The sequence below is a fragment of the Zeus faber genome (assembly GCF_960531495.2).
Source record: "Zeus faber genome assembly, chromosome: 11".
NCBI classification, from domain to species: domain Eukaryota; kingdom Metazoa; phylum Chordata; class Actinopteri; order Zeiformes; family Zeidae; genus Zeus; species Zeus faber.
Genome location: NC_137205.1, coordinates 27090508 through 27107748, shown reverse-complemented (window position 1 = coordinate 27107748; position 17241 = coordinate 27090508). Strand labels below are relative to the sequence as shown.

Here is a 17241-nt window from a genome sequence, read left to right as displayed (position 1 = left end):
CTCATCGAAGTCCATCACAGAGTCCAAACCGTTATTTATTTATTTAGCGAATGCAAAGTCCCTAAGCCAAGCAGTTGCCTCCTGGTCTGCTGTATGGAGGGTGACTAATCCTCCTTTCAGTTTTTGAAGAGGGCAAACTTCTATGATGTGTTCCATGGTTTGCTCCTCTACACAAGCACACAGTGGAGTGGAGCTACTGCCCCATTTGTGAAGGCTGGCCAAGCACGGGCCATGTCCAGTCCTGAAGCGATTGAGCGTAGACCATTGTCTCCTTGGGAGGTTGGTGCCAGGGACCTGTTGATTGGGGTCTGACACCAGATGCTTGTTTGGGACCTCCTTGGACTCCCATTCTGCTTTCCAAGCCAGTTGATGACAGATGATGCGGAAAGTCGGTGACCTGTTCCAGGCAGTGCCGCTTGCGGCCAGCAGGGGGCAGTGTTGGTGAGCAGATAGAACAACAATTACAGTCCAAATTCACCTGCACCGTCCAGGTATTATTATAGTGCAGAATATTATTTGCACAGCATATTATATTGACATGTAAATTAGTACTGCAGTTATTTATAAGATATTTCCATTATCAAGAACTATATAATCATTGCAACTTTGCATGTCTTCGAACAAATATACATATTTTGGGTTATCAGAATATATCATGGCCAGTATATTAAGATACAGGTCTAGTCATAAATAACTGTGAAGATATTAAACTTCGTGGGCAACTTTTTAATTTTATTTAGAAAGTCCTGAAATGTGCTTCCCAAAGCTCCTCGAGGGGTTTGGGGTAATTTCCTCCTTGGACAGATAAGGCAGTGTAGTGTCACTGCTTTTTCTGCTTATCAACATCTCCTGTGCTTTTGGTTTGTTTTGGTTTTCTTATTTTTTTTTAAATTTCATTTCATGAGTTTATTCTACTTCGGGACACTTGCAGAGGGTCTCTGCAGTCTGATCGGGCTGCACGGAGGCACAAAAAAATTGGAATTGATGGGCCTTTTTAAAGAGGAGAAAATAAGAAACATAATAAGTACATTTATCAATTATTTTATTATAAATGGTGTATATCAAAATATGAAAAATATTAAATACACTAAACAAATATCCATCGTTTTTTCTAATTTCAATTTATTTTACTTTTATTTATTTTGTCGTATTTAAGAAAAAAAAGGCAAGATAGACAAATAGCAAAAAAAAAAGAGAAAGTAAAATAAGTACTGTAGTGTAAATAAAAAAATAAAAAATCTTCGAGCAAATATACAGTATATACGCGGTATAACGAAGGGGTGACAATAATATTACTGGAAAAGACACCCCGAAAATATCTGTAAGTATAATCCCCCACCCCGTCACATACGCCCTGACCCCAGCTGTGCGGGGGGGGGGGGGGGGGGCGTGGCCAGTCAGAGCGCCAGGGTCCACGGAGCTCCGCCGTGACTCGGGCGGTGCGTGCGTCCGTGGGAAGTGGAGCGGAGTCGGGGCGAGAGTGTGGACCGGGCTGGATGAGGCGCACTGCGAGCAGCGCACCTTCCCGTGGGGGGTCCCCTCCATCATTAGACCGGTCCCGGGCCCATCCCGCCGCTGCCCCGTCCCGCGCGGGAAAATAAAACACTGTGAGCGGACCCGACGTCGCCCGAGGATGGACGGCCAGGGCAGCCGGTGCAAGATCGTGGTGGTGGGGGACACGCAGTGTGGGAAGACGGCGCTGCTGCACGTTTTCGCCAAGGACTGTTACCCGGAGGTAGGGACCCCTGTCAGGCTGCTGTCGGTGGCTTAAGAGGGTGTTCAGTGCGTCCGAGCGGGGTCAATAAGAGAGTTTGTGTCTGGCTCACATGTCAAAATACCAACTGGATATTTGGATTTAACTTTTAATTGATATTATTAGTATGGTTATTATGCCTCCTGCCTCCCATTAATGTGAAGCACCTTTATTTGCATGTCGTGCATGAAAAGTGTTAGACAAAGCTTATTATTATTGATATTATTATTATTATTATTGATATTATTATTATGATTATTATTATTTGACTGTCTTCATTAATGTAAAACACCTTTATTTGCATTTTGTGCATGAAAAGTGAATAGTGACAAAGGTTATTATTATTATTATTATTATTATTATTATTATTACTATTACTATTATTACTATTGTTGAATAGTTAAGATAGTACTTTATTTATCTCCCAAGGGGGCAAATTCGGATGTTACAGCAGCTCTGTGGGGAACATGAAGTGAGCACAGAAGTGAGAGTATAATGAGAGTATAATACACTAAATTAAAAAAATACATGCGTACAAAATAAAAAAAAACAATGAATTAACAGCTGGAAAAATTCACAGTGTAGATTTCAACTATACAATAGAGAAACGTAAATTATTCTTATTCTTATTGCCTGAAAGAAATGTATTCGAGTAATAAGGGATTAAAGGGATAAAATAGGAAAAGGGATCAAATTAAAGGGGAGCGGCGGAAGTAATCATTGACAGCGAAGTCTGTGAATGGAGCCGCCGAGTGCCTGAAATGTCTCTTGGCTTTTCCAGAACTACGTGCCCACGGTCTTTGAGAACTACACGGCCAGCTTTGAGATCGAAAAGCAGCGGATAGAGCTGAACATGTGGGACACCTCAGGTAAGACGACCCAGCGCCCCCCCGCGTCCCCCGTCCCCCCCCGCGGCTCGGAGACTGACGGACGTGACGTTAAATCGTTTCTGATGCCGCGTCGCCGCGCCGAGCGACCCTGACCCGCCGCGCCTCCCAAAACTTTCCAGCCGTGTCATCCCTCTGATGAACAGCTTTGACCTTTTTTTCCCGACGTGTGATGGAGGTCTCTTGACTCGGCCGACTGTTATTTTTTGCGATGGCACTCTTTACCGGAAACCTCAGAGCCGCCGCACTGTGCGCGTGCGTTAGCGTGGTTACGCGTGTGCGCCTGTGTGTGTGTGTGTGTGTGTGTGTGTGTGTGTGTGTGTGCGTGCGTGCGTGCATTCCACCCTGTGATGTATGTGTTTTACTGCGTGTGAGGGCAGTTCCCATGGCCCGGCTTGTGGTCAGGCGAGCCGGGGACGTTGGGAAAGAGGAGGGAAATAGGAAACATCCCAGTGGTGTTTGTTGTGATTGACTTGTCGGGAAGAGAAAACAGCCGCGGTCCGGTCAGCGGCGGCAGCAGCGGCGGTGGCAGCCCGTGTCTTTCGTCGTTGTTTTTTTATTTTTTTTATTTACGCTGCACGGCGGTCATGTGGGCGTGTTTTGAAGGCAAGTTAAAGATAACGCCCAATTGTTCCCCCGAGGGCAAGTCTTCCCTGGGAAAGGAGCTCTGGGTTTCCAGGCGGCGGCCATGACGTTCTCCGCTGGCACGACGTCCATCGTTGCTGTTTGTTTTTTACTCCATGCCCGCTGTTGTTCGGGGTGCGTTGCCGCTCTGAGTTTTTCGGAAGTCGCCGTCGGTGGACGGACGTGAAGACGAGAGAGCGGAGAGCTCCCCGCAGGGGGCGACTCCCTCCCCGCAGGGGGCGACTCCCTCCCCGCAGGGGGCGACTCCCTCCCCGCAGGGGGCGACTCCCTCCGTCGTCCCGAATGACTCCCAAACCTAAACAAAATGAAATAAATAAATTAAAAAAAAAGTGTCTCCTTGATGCTTGAATAGTGTCCCAATCGGGGCCTTGACGTGAACCCGAAGTCCTTGAATGCCTGGCAAATCAGACCTGTATGCGGGGGAAGGGGATAAATCAGTTTTTCAAGCACTTACCACGCCGCGCAAAGTTTAACCGTCAACCATTTTTGAAGGGGCCCCCTGGGTGGGTCCCAGGGGGGCCCCAGGTTGAGAACCACTTGAGCAGACCGTCTAAGGTCTACTTTTGTGCGGGGAACGGGTAATAAGTGCTGGAAACGGCCATTGAAGGTCCTTAAAACATGGTCTATGTGAACCCTGTGCCGTTCTGCCGTAGAAAAATGCAGGTTTGTGTTTTTTTGTTTTCCTTTTAGTCTTTGCTTATTTCTTGGAACGCCCGGTGACCTTTCAGAGTAGGATCCACTGGGGTCCTGTCAGTCAGGGGTCGGGGTCTCTCCAGCTCCCTTATCTCTTATCTCCCCCCTAATTAAGCTCCTTAAAGTGATAAAGCGCCTCTGGCAGAAAGAGCCTTTTTTCCTCCTCTCTCCCCCACCCCAACGGAAACGTGATGTCACTGTGTACGCAGCCCCCTGGGTGTGTTTGTTAGCCACGCGTGCATGTGTGTGTGTGTGTGTGTGCGCGTGCATACGTGGATGTGTGTGCATGTGTGTATATATGTGTGTGTGTGCGTTTGCATGGGTGTGTTTGTGCGTGCGTGCGCGCGCGTCTGTGTGTCTGCGTGTGTGTGTGTGTCTGCGTGCGTGTGTGTGTGTGTGTGTGTGTCTGTGTGTGTGTTCATAGCTACTGTTCACTGATTCACGGCAAACACAGATGTTCGTATCTCACCTAACACCAGGAAGTGGATCCGCTTCGGTGTCGCGATGGAAACAGCTTTGATCCCAGTCAAGAGGCTTCTTTTTTTTTTTTTTCGAGCGTTTCCCACGTAGACCCTCCCCGTCCCTCCGCCGTAACTCTCTCAGTTTGGGCTCCGGCTCCATCCCGCATCACAAAAACCAAACTGTCAATTGCTGTGAACCTCCTCGTAGATACTCAGCTGCTGCTGATGTCTTCCCTGCCGGGCGCTAAACGGCTTCACCAGGCGTTATCGATCACCTTGAGACTTGTGGCGAAACGGATGTCTCAGATTTTTAATACCTCCCCCGAAGAGACGGACGATATATATACATATATATATATATATATATATATATATATATATATATATACATATATATATATATATATATATATATACACACACACATATATATTTATTTATATAACACCTTTAAAACATAATGACGCACCCAGCTCTAGACCTCTGATTAGTTTAGGGTCATTTATTTGCTGTCGTTAAACAAGGTGTCGTCCATCCGGGGACAGGGGCGTTGGGGGCACTGATGCTATTCAGGTCATTATTAAGGAACGTAAAGGGTGTGTGTGTGTGTGTGTGTGTGTCAGTGTGTGTGTCAGTGTGTGTGTGTGTGTGTGTGTGTCAGTGTGCGTGCGTGCGTGTTTGTTTGTTTGCGTTTGCGTTGTGGACATAAATGAGCAGGACGGTTATTCTACCTCCTTAAAAAGCGTGAACAGAAATGGAAGCCTGATGGCTCCACGGGCCCGGCAGGGGGGGGGGGGGGGGACACGCATTCAGCTCTGCTTTGTATGCTGCCCTGCATTCAGCCTCGCACCATCTGGAGAATTAAGTCAATTAGAAAACCGATTGAATGAGATTCAAATGAGTGTGTGTGTGTGTGTGTGTGTGTGTGTGTGTGTGTGTGTGTGTGTGTGTGTGTGTGTGTGTGTGCGTGTGTGTGCGTGTGCGTGCGTGTGTGTCAGAGGGAGAGAGTGAGTTCAGATGGTTTGAACAGTGTTGTTGCAGCATTTCATGTGACTCCACTCTATAACTACAGCTGTGCTGGATGACAAGCGTCCCCCAAACAAAAATAAGTCAAACACGACCACCGGTCGGTCCACTGACGCTGGGTCTCTCTCGGTTGGAGGCGGGGTTTTTGGAGTGGGAGCTCTGCTGCCGTAGTGATTTAGTCAGCGCTCCATTTACTTTCTGTTCGCTTACATTTTCTTGCTTTTTTTTTTTTGACAATTTTTGGAAAAAAAAAAAATCGGTGAAACGTCATGTCCCTCCGCCTCCTCCCTCCCTCATAACCCGCAAAGTTCTCCTGCACTTAAAGTGGAAATCCATTTGTAAGATCGTCTGCGTTTGGGAGTCCCAGAACTCCATTTGAAACGGCGAATACTTTTAACCCGAGTGTGCTGGTTTTTTATTTTTTAGAAATGTTCATCCGTATCAACAGTTTACTGACCGCAGAAAGGCAGGCGGTGGCCTTTCACTTCTCAGACCCCGCCACCCAACAGTGGGGATGGCAGGCAGAGCAGCGTCTACATAACGCAAATACATGAAATCGGTTTCTCATGAAGTGCCGGGCAGCTAAATAAATATGTGACAAAATGAAATATGGGATTTCTTTTGAACAAAATAGTCTCACGTATCACCACTTTAATATTGAAATGGTGCAGATTCAGACACCCGGCATGTCCTCGCTGTACGGTATGTTAAGGGAAGTGTTTCCCGGTGTGTCCCTTCCCCAAAGTTTGAAGCATAAACCGCGCGTACCACGTTGGCGTCCCTACGGTGTTACCCCGCCGCCCGACGAGCTGCTTCCCAGAACGCACCACGCCGTCATGGCCGCGGGAAGGGTCACGCAGCAGTAAAGTCAGGGTGGAGCATGCTTTGAGATATTTCATTCTTAAATGAAATTACGTCCCCTGGAGCCACGCCACAGAGCTCTCTTTCTCTCCGTCACTCCGTCTCTCATTCCCGCCTTCTTTCCCTTCTGTCCTCCCCCAGCGCAGGGCGTCCTTTTTTTTTTTTTTTTTTTCTTTTTCTTTTCGGGGTCCGTTCCGCGCGGCAGGACGGGCGGCTCCTGTGGCTCCGGGTTTGATCGACTTTTGATGCGAGGGATGATATGACAGGAGACGACGAAAACAAGTTATATCACTCAGCTTTCTTGAAATCACTTTCTCCTCTTTCCGCTCTCTCTCTCTCACACACACACACACACACACGCACACACACACACACACACACACACACACACACACACACACACACACACACACACATACATACACACACAGATACACACAGATACACACACAGGCACACGCACACTTTTTGACATTCCAGAGCTCTGTATAAACATGAGGGTCGTCCATTCCTCGCTGTTATCCTCTTGATTAATCTTTAATGGAGAGCGGGTGAAGTTACAGCCACAACATGGAGATTTAATAACCTGCTTTCACTCGCTTGCATGTCACACACACACACACACACACACACACACACACACACACACACACACACACACACACACACACACACACACACGCACATACACACACACAGCTATGGCTGGTCTGATGTGCGATCCCTCTGATCATAATCGATCAGATCTTTTGGAGAATATTTTCTGGCTTCTGCATTTCGTCTGTTTTCTCTCTCTTTTTTTTGCCTTTATTCTGATCCGTAACAAAAATATTTGTTCAAAAATCAAACAATGTCGAGGCGATGAGTGACTTCCCAACCGAAATTGAAATATATGTATAAATACGTAGTTAAAAGCTGTGTGTTTGCCCTTTTTGACATTAGTACGACCACATAGTTTGAGGTAATGTTTGCAACGGGTTTTTGCATTTGCACACCAAAAAAAAAAAAAAAAGCCTCCCGCAGAGAATCAGGATCTGGATTTAAATGATTTGGGGAGTAAATTTGCACGTGCAAGGGAGTTTGATTTGGCGTGGCCGGCGTAGGAGGCTTTGCCGAAGGGTGGGGGGCTCGGGGGCGGATGAAAGTGTGTGAGACGTTGGATGTTTGTTTGAGCCGCCGGAGGGGACAGGTGCCCGGGGGAAAGCCGTTTGGATCATGCAAAGCAGGATCCCGCGGCTCCGCCGGGGTGTCGGCGACTGAGCCTGTGGAGGTTTTCCTGACCTCTGCCTCACCCCTTCACTCGCTTTCATCGCTGCGCGTACCTTCCCGAACCTTCTTCACGTCTGTTTTGAAAGATTAACACGCGCACGACCCGCCACCATGTCTACTACCCCTACATATCTGAGAATACATTATAGAGTCACGGAGGGCAGAGACCGTTTCAACAAAATTGATAACAAAATTCAGATTTTTATACATTCTTTTTCTCCCTTTATGTAATGTCTCAATCATGTTAAAAAAAAATCAGACTGACATTATACATTCACTTATGAATCATGATTTATATGATAATGAACATACTGGATATGATTATTATAGATTTTTTTTCTTCAATCCAGGTCCCTTTTTGGGAAGGTCTCCTGAGGTTGAAAGGGCTTAAAATGTACCTTACACTCCGCCAAAAGGAAGGACTTCAAAAGTTTAAGAAAAAAGGAGGGTGGCGTCTAATATCTGGGTTTGAAAGCCAGTGCGATGAGGAATGGAGCCGCTGCCATGTTGTGTTTGGGCAGCGGCTCAGAATAAACCCACCCCTTTGTGCCCAGTCTGAAATCTCCAGAGACGGTATCGGAATGCGTGCGAGGGTATTTGTGGACGGGTGAGCGCGCCGCACGTAAGCGCCGCTGTGATGTACGACGGGGGCGGTGGGGGATATATTCCCCTCCCTCTCAGCCCCAGGTCGGGGATGAGCCGACAGCCTCGCTGGCCACCCGCACCTGATAATCCCAGGGATTACAGGCGGTTGCGCTCCGACATATTAGGAATCAGACGGGCAGCGGCGGGCCTGCCAGACGCCTGTTATTTGACAATAACAACAAAAATGAAAGTAAAAAGAGATTCTTAAGCCAGTGTTTCCCGACCTTTTTTCCCGCCACAGCACGCTTTTTTTTTTTACGATGAAATGATCCCACGGGCCGTCGCGTTGTCCCGCTAAAAGAGGGTGCTTATTATTACGGCACACTCGTTGCCATGCAAGACTCTCAAGCGGTTTCGGCAACACATCTTTTAAACGACTCGAGCCACTCCGACAAGAGAGCGGGGCGAGCGAGTGGATCTTAAACTCACAGACTTTATCGCTCGCTGGGACTCCTCCCTCGATCCCTCCCTTGCTCGCTCGCTCGCAGCGCGCTAAACCGACCCAATCGAACGTGCAAAAGGGTCGGAAAACGGAACAAACGGGTTTGGCGTCACTTTCCGAGTGGGACTCGTCCCTCATGAACGCGGAGCCGCTGTTTCCGGCTGGAGCCGATGAATCCGCCCGAGTGAGTGCGGCCTGGCAGTTTTGACCTTGCAACGCAAAAGCTCATTTCCATCGTTCGCTTTTTTTCGACGCGGAATTTGATAGAATTTCCGCGGCACACCCGACAAGCTCATGACACACCAGCGGTTGAAAAAACACTGTGTTAGACCACAAAGAACAAAGAAGATCTCATTATTTGACAGGTCTTGTTATTCTTTCTTTTTTATATACAGTTTTATCTCAGACAGACTTCAGAGGCTTCTGCAGGAAAGAGTAAATAACCTTGCAGCGCTCGGGAAGCGTCTTTTCATTTCATTTCCTTTCATTATAGCAGAGTTTTTAGCCGCTCCCAGAAGGAAAGCGTACGGTTCTGGTCCAAATCATCGGATTGGAAGGCTATGGATAAACTTTAAATAAATTGCTTTTTCATTTGTTAAACCTGAACATATTCAAGGTTTTCTCAACTGAAAATGTGCCTCTTAATTTCCCAATTTCAAGTTGAGAACACCTAAAAAAATATATAGGGTTAACAATTCAAAGTAATTTGTTTGGTCCATTCCAATGGCACGTGGTTTGATATATATAAAAAAAAAAAACTACAACCAATGGTACATAGAAAACAGAAAATAAAAAGTCAAATAATACCTCACAATACCATCCATTCAAAAAGGCCAAAGGATAAACAGTTTATGTACAGTCCTGTGCATAAAGATCATATAATGTAAATATATATTAGAAGACATGTCATCACTATTTTGAATTCCATATGTCAATTCCCTTTACTCTTCTCTTTCTATATCGCGTAAGGATCTCCATCCACCTTTACTAAAAAAACAAAAATAACCCCCTAACTCTACTAATGCTATTTATTCCTATAGCAGGTTTAGCTGTAACTGTGATACACGGTTGGTTTGATGCTACATGTACTTATTGTAAAAAAACACGTCATGTGCAGTAATGTAATGTTATTTTTTCCATTTGCTGCATTTCCTGTTTTCTATTCTTCCATGTGACCAGGCCCAGGAACGACTCATTTGTGGGTTTTCCAGAAGCTTGGGATATGAAGGGCTTGTTTTGTGCGGGCCGACGCCGCGGATCTCCCTCCGCGGGACCCAGAGGCTTATTACGTTACAAGGGGGTTAAACCGGCTCAGGGCGAAAATCACCATGTGTCCATATTTGTCTCTGAGAACCAGAGACGACGAAGAAACAAACGAGAAGCAGGAAAAAACCCGGAGCAGAGGAGAGGACACCCTGGTGATCAAAGAGCTTCATCTCTCCTCCCTGACTCCCATCGCTCCCTTGTCCTCCTTGATGACATTTTGTTCCATGCTGTTTGTTTTTCATACGTCGAGCCTTAAAGGCGTCTGTGGCTGCCAACCACGCTTCGATTTTTAGTCTGTACTGATTGGGCTCTTTTTCCAAGACGTTCCCCATTGTTTTTTCCCCGGCGGCGTTAACAAGCCTGTTTTTTTTATTAAAGAGTAAACAGTCTTTTTGATTTTTGGGCACCTTGATCCATGTATGTTTTTCTGTTTAAATGAACCGCTGCCTTTGTGGAATTCACCAATCGTGAGCACATGGGTGAATTTGAGAAAAAAAAAAAATTATATATATATATATATATATATATATATATATATATATATATATATATATATATATATATATGTATATATAAAAAAATCACAAATTAAATTTACACCATCAACATTTCTTAGTAACTGTGAGTGAGAGAGGTATGGAACATTTTTGAGACAGCCTTAACACTTAAACATTTTTTTTATTTTTTTTTCAAATTTAGATTAAGTTCAGGGCCCGGCACCAACTGTTAGAAGTGGTTGCCAAGTGAGAAACCATGCATCAGCTGCTGGTTGCCAAGACTGACAAAACGGTTGCCAAATTTTAAATGAAGAATTTAATCAAATTGAATTGAGCGATAATGATCCCATATTTTAGAATCCAAATTTCAATATTCTTATATTGTTTCACCATTTTTGACGGAGTAAATCGATGCACCAGGATAACCCGGTTTCACTGGCCAAAGTATCCAAACATACAGAGGTGTACCGTGCTTAAGGTGACCCAAATCTGGTTTCCTGGGGCAACTGGGAAACCGTTACTGTCGGGGCCTTGACTTCTTACTGACAGTACTATGGGCTGCCGGCAGCGCTCGCTTAGGAACAGTGTTCTCCCTCTGTGCTGGAACTGAGACACGGACCTGCGTTGGTTGACCTGCCGTCCTGGTGGAGCGTGGGCTGTGGAAGCCCCGACGGGAACACCAACGCTGCACTGAACTCCAAGAAAACCCGCCTGGAGCCACAGTAGACGCCTGCAGACATGCATTCATGCAGCGTCCACGCACACGCCCAGACTAACGCTGCTGTTCGTCTGCACGTGGGTCCAAAGCGTCCAGGACTCCATTCTAAGACTTCCTCAAAATTAGTCCCCACGCTTAGACTTAGCCCCCCGCCGCGACGCTCACGATGATGAATTCGTCTTTTAACGTCGCCATCCCTGTGAGGTCTTATCTCCGGAAGGCGGGTGGAGCTGCGAGCCGCTCCAAAGCCTCCGTCTCTCTACATCCCCGGCCTGGATCGCCCCGCTGTACGCTGTCAGATTACTGCCGGGAACCAGGCAGGGGCGTGTAATCTGCTTAAACGCCCCGTCCAGGGCCGAGCACTGACGCGCGCCGCCGAGCAGTGAGCCTCTCATTCCCTTAATAGTCGAAACAATTCGCTATTAGGAGACGCAACGTTCAGTGGCCAGTATTACAAGGCCGTCGTGTATTATGTTAATAGCCTTCAGAGCTTTTGACTGTGACAGACTCTGAGACAGCGCCGGCCCACCAGAGCGGGGAGGCTTTATTCGGGACATCAGAAGGGGAGCGAGGCGTAAGATGCTTCGCCTTCCTCCGTCGTCAGACTTTGCGCAAACCCTCCCCGTCTTCTGTGTGCGCCGTTGAAGAAAGACAAACTCGGCGTCTGTGATGTGCGGTCGCCTCCGTGGCGGACGGTCCGAAGGGCTCGGTGTACGTCTCGGATGAAGGCCTCTTTTCAGGGAGGCGGTGTAACAGAAGTGAAAATGGTGACAACGGGGGTGAGACCCACCTGCTCGCCGACGCTCCCGGGGCGGTAGCTTCGAGTTTGCGCTGGACGCGGCCAGACTGCCGTGGCTCTGGAGGGGAAGTTGCCTGCGTCTTAAGTTCTGTCGCGCGTGTCACCATTTATATTGGAAGCTCGGACCTGAAAAGCCGGATTGGTGGATTCTCTCCACCTCATGAACACAGAGGAGGAAGATTCTTTATTCATCACGCGGCGCCTACACACCAACACGCACACGCACACGCACACACACACACACACACACACACACACACACACACACACACACACACACACACACGCTACAAATGGTGGCCTTCTCCAGGGGGCACCTAGGAGCAGTGGGCAGCATACAGCGATGGGCCCTGGGACCAATCCCAAACGTCCATCACTTGTCAGGTGACGATCTTTTTGCATGCATGTGCACAAAGCATGTGGTCCTGACATTTGTTACATGGAGGAAACCCCATGTGAGCGCTGGGGGAACGTGCAAAATCCACACAGAAAGGCCCCTAATCAGGAGATGACACCGGAGCACGACGCCAGCAGCACCTCAGGCGGGAATCAAAGCCCAGCGCCTTCTTTCTGTGAGGCAGCAGTGCAATGCACCGTGCGCCAACAGAGAGGTGTGTGTGGTGATTGGCCAGTTCAGCTGACGCCATGTGCAGCCATTGTTAATGTCCCTCTCTGTCTGTCTCCTCTAATGACAATGTCTCTGCAGAAGATGAACAGATATGGGTTCTGTTTGGATGTCGTTAAGGAGGGAGGAATTCAGAAAGTGCGTGCGTGTGTGTGTGTGTGTGTGTGTGTGTGTGCGTTTGCGCGCGTGTGTGCGCACCCATGCGTACTGGTATGTGTGGTGCGATGGAGCAGGTCAGTGTATGGGAATTTCAACGGCCTTGACCCCCTGGCCCCTCCATTGTACCACAGCTGACCGGAGAGGGGGCGGTGGTGGTGCCGGTGGTGGTGGAGGTGGGGGAGAGAGTGGGAGGTCTGAGGGCGGAGGCACTTCAGGGCACAATGGGAATGGGAAGCACAGCAGCTGCCCCGGGCAGTGTAGCCCCTGGGGTAAGAAGGCGGGGTGTGGAGGTGGCAGAACACGCTCTGACAGCGGTATTAGTTCACCCCGTTGAATGCTGGGAACGGCAGCAGAAGTAGGATGTACACAAAGAGGAACACACATCTGCCCTGACACCCCACCCCAACCCACCCCACCCAACCCCACCCAACCCCAGCCCACCCCACCCGACCCCACCCAACCCCACCCAACCCCAGCCCACCCCACCCGACCCCACCCGACCTCAGCCCACCCCACTTCTGTTGTGTTGTTGTTGTTCATCAGGTTTGACAGCGACACCCGAGGGACCCAAAATCTCGCCTGTTCCTTCAGAGTCTAATTAATCAATGTCACATATTGATGCCTATGGAGAAACAGAGGAACGTCAAATAATGGACAACACGTGACGTAGCATTATGTCTTAATATCGAAAAAATCACATCATATCTTTCTGTCAAGATAATGATTGATTCCCTCATCCGTTCCTTACAGGGTTGAGGAAGAGCTGAGGGAGGTAGAGTAGAGACTAGTAGAAGGAGGTGTAGTAGTAGTAGTAGAGTAGAGGGCAGTAGCGTAGAAGTAGGGTAGAGGGAGGTGGAGTAAAGGGCAGTAGAGGTATAGTAGAGGTGGAGTTGAGATATCGTAGAGTAAAAGAATAGTAGAGGGAGGTGGAGTAGACTAGAGGGAGGTGGAGTAGAAGTAGATTAGAGGGAGGTGGAGTAGAGGGCAGTCGAGGTGTAGCAGAGCTATTGTAGAAGTAGAGTAGAGGGAGGCAGAGGAGAAGTAGAGTAGAGGGAGGCGGAGTAGAGGTAGAGTAGAGGGAGGTGGAGTAAGAGTTGAGGGAGGTGGAGTAGAATTAGAGTAGAGGGAGGTGGAGTAGAAGAAGAGTAGAGGGAGGTGGAGTAGAGGTGTAATAGAGGTATAGTAGAGCTATTGCAGAAGTAGAGCAGAGGGAGGCAGAGTGGAAGTAGAGGTGGAGTAGAGGCAGAGTAGTGATCTCAGTAGCTCCAGCTCCGCAGGTTCCCTCGTGCTGTTTCTCTTCCGCCCATTGGGAGCTTTTTATGGGGATGTTTTTCTTAATTTCCCTGAGTCTGTGTCTGTGTCTCCACTGAGCTGCAGAATCCACTGCGTGACGCCATGGAATCCAATGCCGTGCTCAAAGATAATACAGTAGCCATTATACCAATCTGCTCTCTCTCTCTCTCTCTCTCTCTCTCTCTCTCTCTCTCTCTCCTGCTCTTAAAAAGACCTCCCTCCTCCCGTCGCCAGGGGGACAGAACCCCTCTCAGCATCTGTCTGTGACCCATCCAAGCATGAGGGGTTGTCTCGCCCCCTCCGTACCCCCACCTGCATGTGCAACACACACACACACACACACACACACGCACACACACACACACACACACACACACACACACACACAGCCGCTCCCATCATTTATGGATGACTTTATTTATAAACAGGATGTGGTTGGTCTCACTGTCGTCTCGTCCCGGTGGTCTGCAGAGCGACCTTAGGTGATGAGTGGAGGGGGACAGAGTAGAGGCGAGGTACAGTAGATTAGAGGTAGAGAAGAGGAAGAGAGGGGTAGAGGTAGAGTGGATAGAGATTTTATTTTATTTTTTTGTCATTTTTGCTAAGCATTCACTTTGTCCACCTACATAAACTATCACAAACTTGGCTGTGAGTCTGATTCAGCGTTATGTCACTTCAAGCTGCTGGCAGCCAAATATATAAGAAAAAACATCTGTCTGCACTTTTTTTTTTTTTTTTTTCAAATTGTTTTTGTGTCAACAGATGACAGCGTTATGATTACATTTATAAAAGATGTTTTTCTACAGGCAACTAAATTTTTTACGCACGGCAAGAATTTGTCTACAAATTCATATGATGAAATCTCCAGGACAGTTCCACTCACAGACATAAACAAAAACATAACAGGGTGTTGGTGTTCTTTGGCGAAAACTGAATTCCAATCTTTTATCCATTATGTTTACATCATGCAAATCTGCATAATGGTGTGTGTGTGTGTGTGTGTGTGTGTGTGTGTGTGTTCAGTCTCCTCCATCTCTTTGGTAGTCATATGTGATCACAGCGACATACAGTATGTGAGGTTGCCATAGCAACGCTGACAAACCAAACACGGAGCCAAGCGAGCTGAAAGAAAAGAAGAAGAAAGAAGAAGAAGAAACAGTCTTTAATTGTCACACGACACATGCTTGCACACACACACACATGCACATGCTTGATGGTGGCCGGTGAAATGGCTCCTCTGCATTTGACCCATCCTGGCTTGTCCTTCCTCCGGGGGCACAGCCAGGAGCAGTGGGCAGCATACGTGGACGCGCCCGGGGACCAGGTGATAAGTGTCCATCGCTGGTCAGACGATGATGGGTGCATGTTTTTGGTGGGGGTCCTTACTGACGTGAGGTGGAGGAAACCCCATGTGAACACGGGGAGAACATGCAAACTCCACACAGAAAGGCTCCTGTTTTGGAAGATAACCCGCCAGAGCACGGTGCCAACAGCGCCCCAGGCGGGAATCGAACCCAGGACCTTCTTGCTGTGAGGCAGCAGTGCAATGCACTGTGCCACCGTGCCAATAACGCGCTACCGTGAAACTCGTTATTTAGCGCAGTGTTTACAGCGTTTGAGTGGATGGAGTGATGATAACTTTATTTATAACACTTTATTTTTAAGCTTTTCACTTGTGTCACCGTCTTTCACCAACAGAGCACATCTGTTTGTTTTGTTTTTTTTACTTTATCTCATTACGATGCTGCATAAGACCTTTGAATTCAGGTCAGATGTTAAAGATTGGGTTCGTATCAGACTTTAATACGACGTATGGAGGAGGCCTGTGACCCGTCCAAGAAGGTCAGATGGCACCTCCACCTCGAAGCCACTCGACTCCATTTATCACTCCGGACAGCCAAAGCTCTCATCACTCTGAGTTATATGGGAAAAGATGGACGGTCATTATTAATCTGCTGTCAAATGAATGTGGATCTCTGGGTCTCCCAACAAAACTGCCTCGATATCAAAAAATCTTTAATTTTGATCAAAACGACCAATCACGACACCAGATTTGCAGCACAATGAACGTTATTACCGGGATGAGCCGCAAAGAGTCCGCAAGTTAGAGACATTCATTCCTCTCGATGATTTTAACAATTTCATTATATAAATAAATCGCCCCTCGGTCCCTCTCGGAAAAGAGGTTTTTAACCTGCTCCGACGAAGTCCTCCTGAACGTCGGAATGACGGTTATCGGACGGCGACTCCCTTGGTAAAAACCACGCGGCGCCGTCAGCGAGGGTCCCTCCGGGGTCCCGAGCAAAAAAACGGCAACACCGAACATCTGCTGCCCCTCAAGCAGCTTTTGCCGTTTTTCCTATTGAATAATGTTATTTACCGGATCCTGTCTAAACATTGTGTTGCGGCAGCGACGCTGGAGGAAACACAGACTGCTTCGCCCTGCATCTGTACGTGCAGCCAGCAGCAGCTGCAGGGTGTAGACGCACTATCACGGAGACAAACGGACAAACTCTCCCTGGCATAATAATAATAATAACACATTTTAAGAGTGAACAGGAAATGTGTCCGATCCGAAAATACTATAAAGTATATACAACAGTCTAAACAATATATATTTATATATATATATATATATATACAAGAGATAAAAAGATTGATGCGAATTAGATGGTTCTACAGAGATATGCAACGAACTTTAAATATAGATTTGCAGAAATAAGCTTTGTAATAAATATAGTGTCGTCGGAGCAGCCAGGACGGCGTCTGGTCCCCTCAGTGACGGTGTTCATTTTAGACAAAAATATATAACATAGCGTCCCCCAGAGCCTCAAAGAGAGACATCAAATATCAGAAGATGAAATGCAAATATCTCTCTCTCTCTCTCTCTCTCTCTCTCTCTCTCTCTCTCTCTCTCTCTCTCTCTCTCTCTCTCTCTCTCTCTCTCTCTCTCTCACTCTCTCTCTCTCTCTCTCGTCTCCTCTCTCTCTCTCTCTCTCTCTGTCTTTCTGAGGTAATCTGTGTGTCTATCTCTCTGGAAGGGGGGATTAGAAAGACGTCTCACTCCATCCTCAACTCCCCGGGGACAGGAAGTAGATAAACAGCGGTGAGCAGCATCACTGTCTATCAGCCGTGTTCCCCCAGCTCAGAGCCTGTCCCCGACGGCTCCCACGCTCTGTCCCCACGGCTCCCCCTCTGTCCC

General features: G+C 47.6%; 1 protein-coding gene across 1 annotated transcript in view; it reads left to right on the top strand.

Moving 5' to 3' along the window:
* The first annotated feature begins 1469 nt into the window (after nucleotides 1-1469).
* The window catches only part of rnd2 (Rho family GTPase 2), a 30004-nt gene continuing 14232 nt past the window's right edge, over nucleotides 1470-17241 (top strand). Inside the window, exons 1-2 of the mRNA XM_080009750.1 lie at nucleotides 1470-1735; nucleotides 2535-2622. Coding sequence (XP_079865876.1) covers nucleotides 1634-1735; nucleotides 2535-2622 — 190 coding nt within the window. The 5' untranslated portion in view covers nucleotides 1470-1633. The remainder of the gene's footprint in view (nucleotides 1736-2534; nucleotides 2623-17241) is intronic.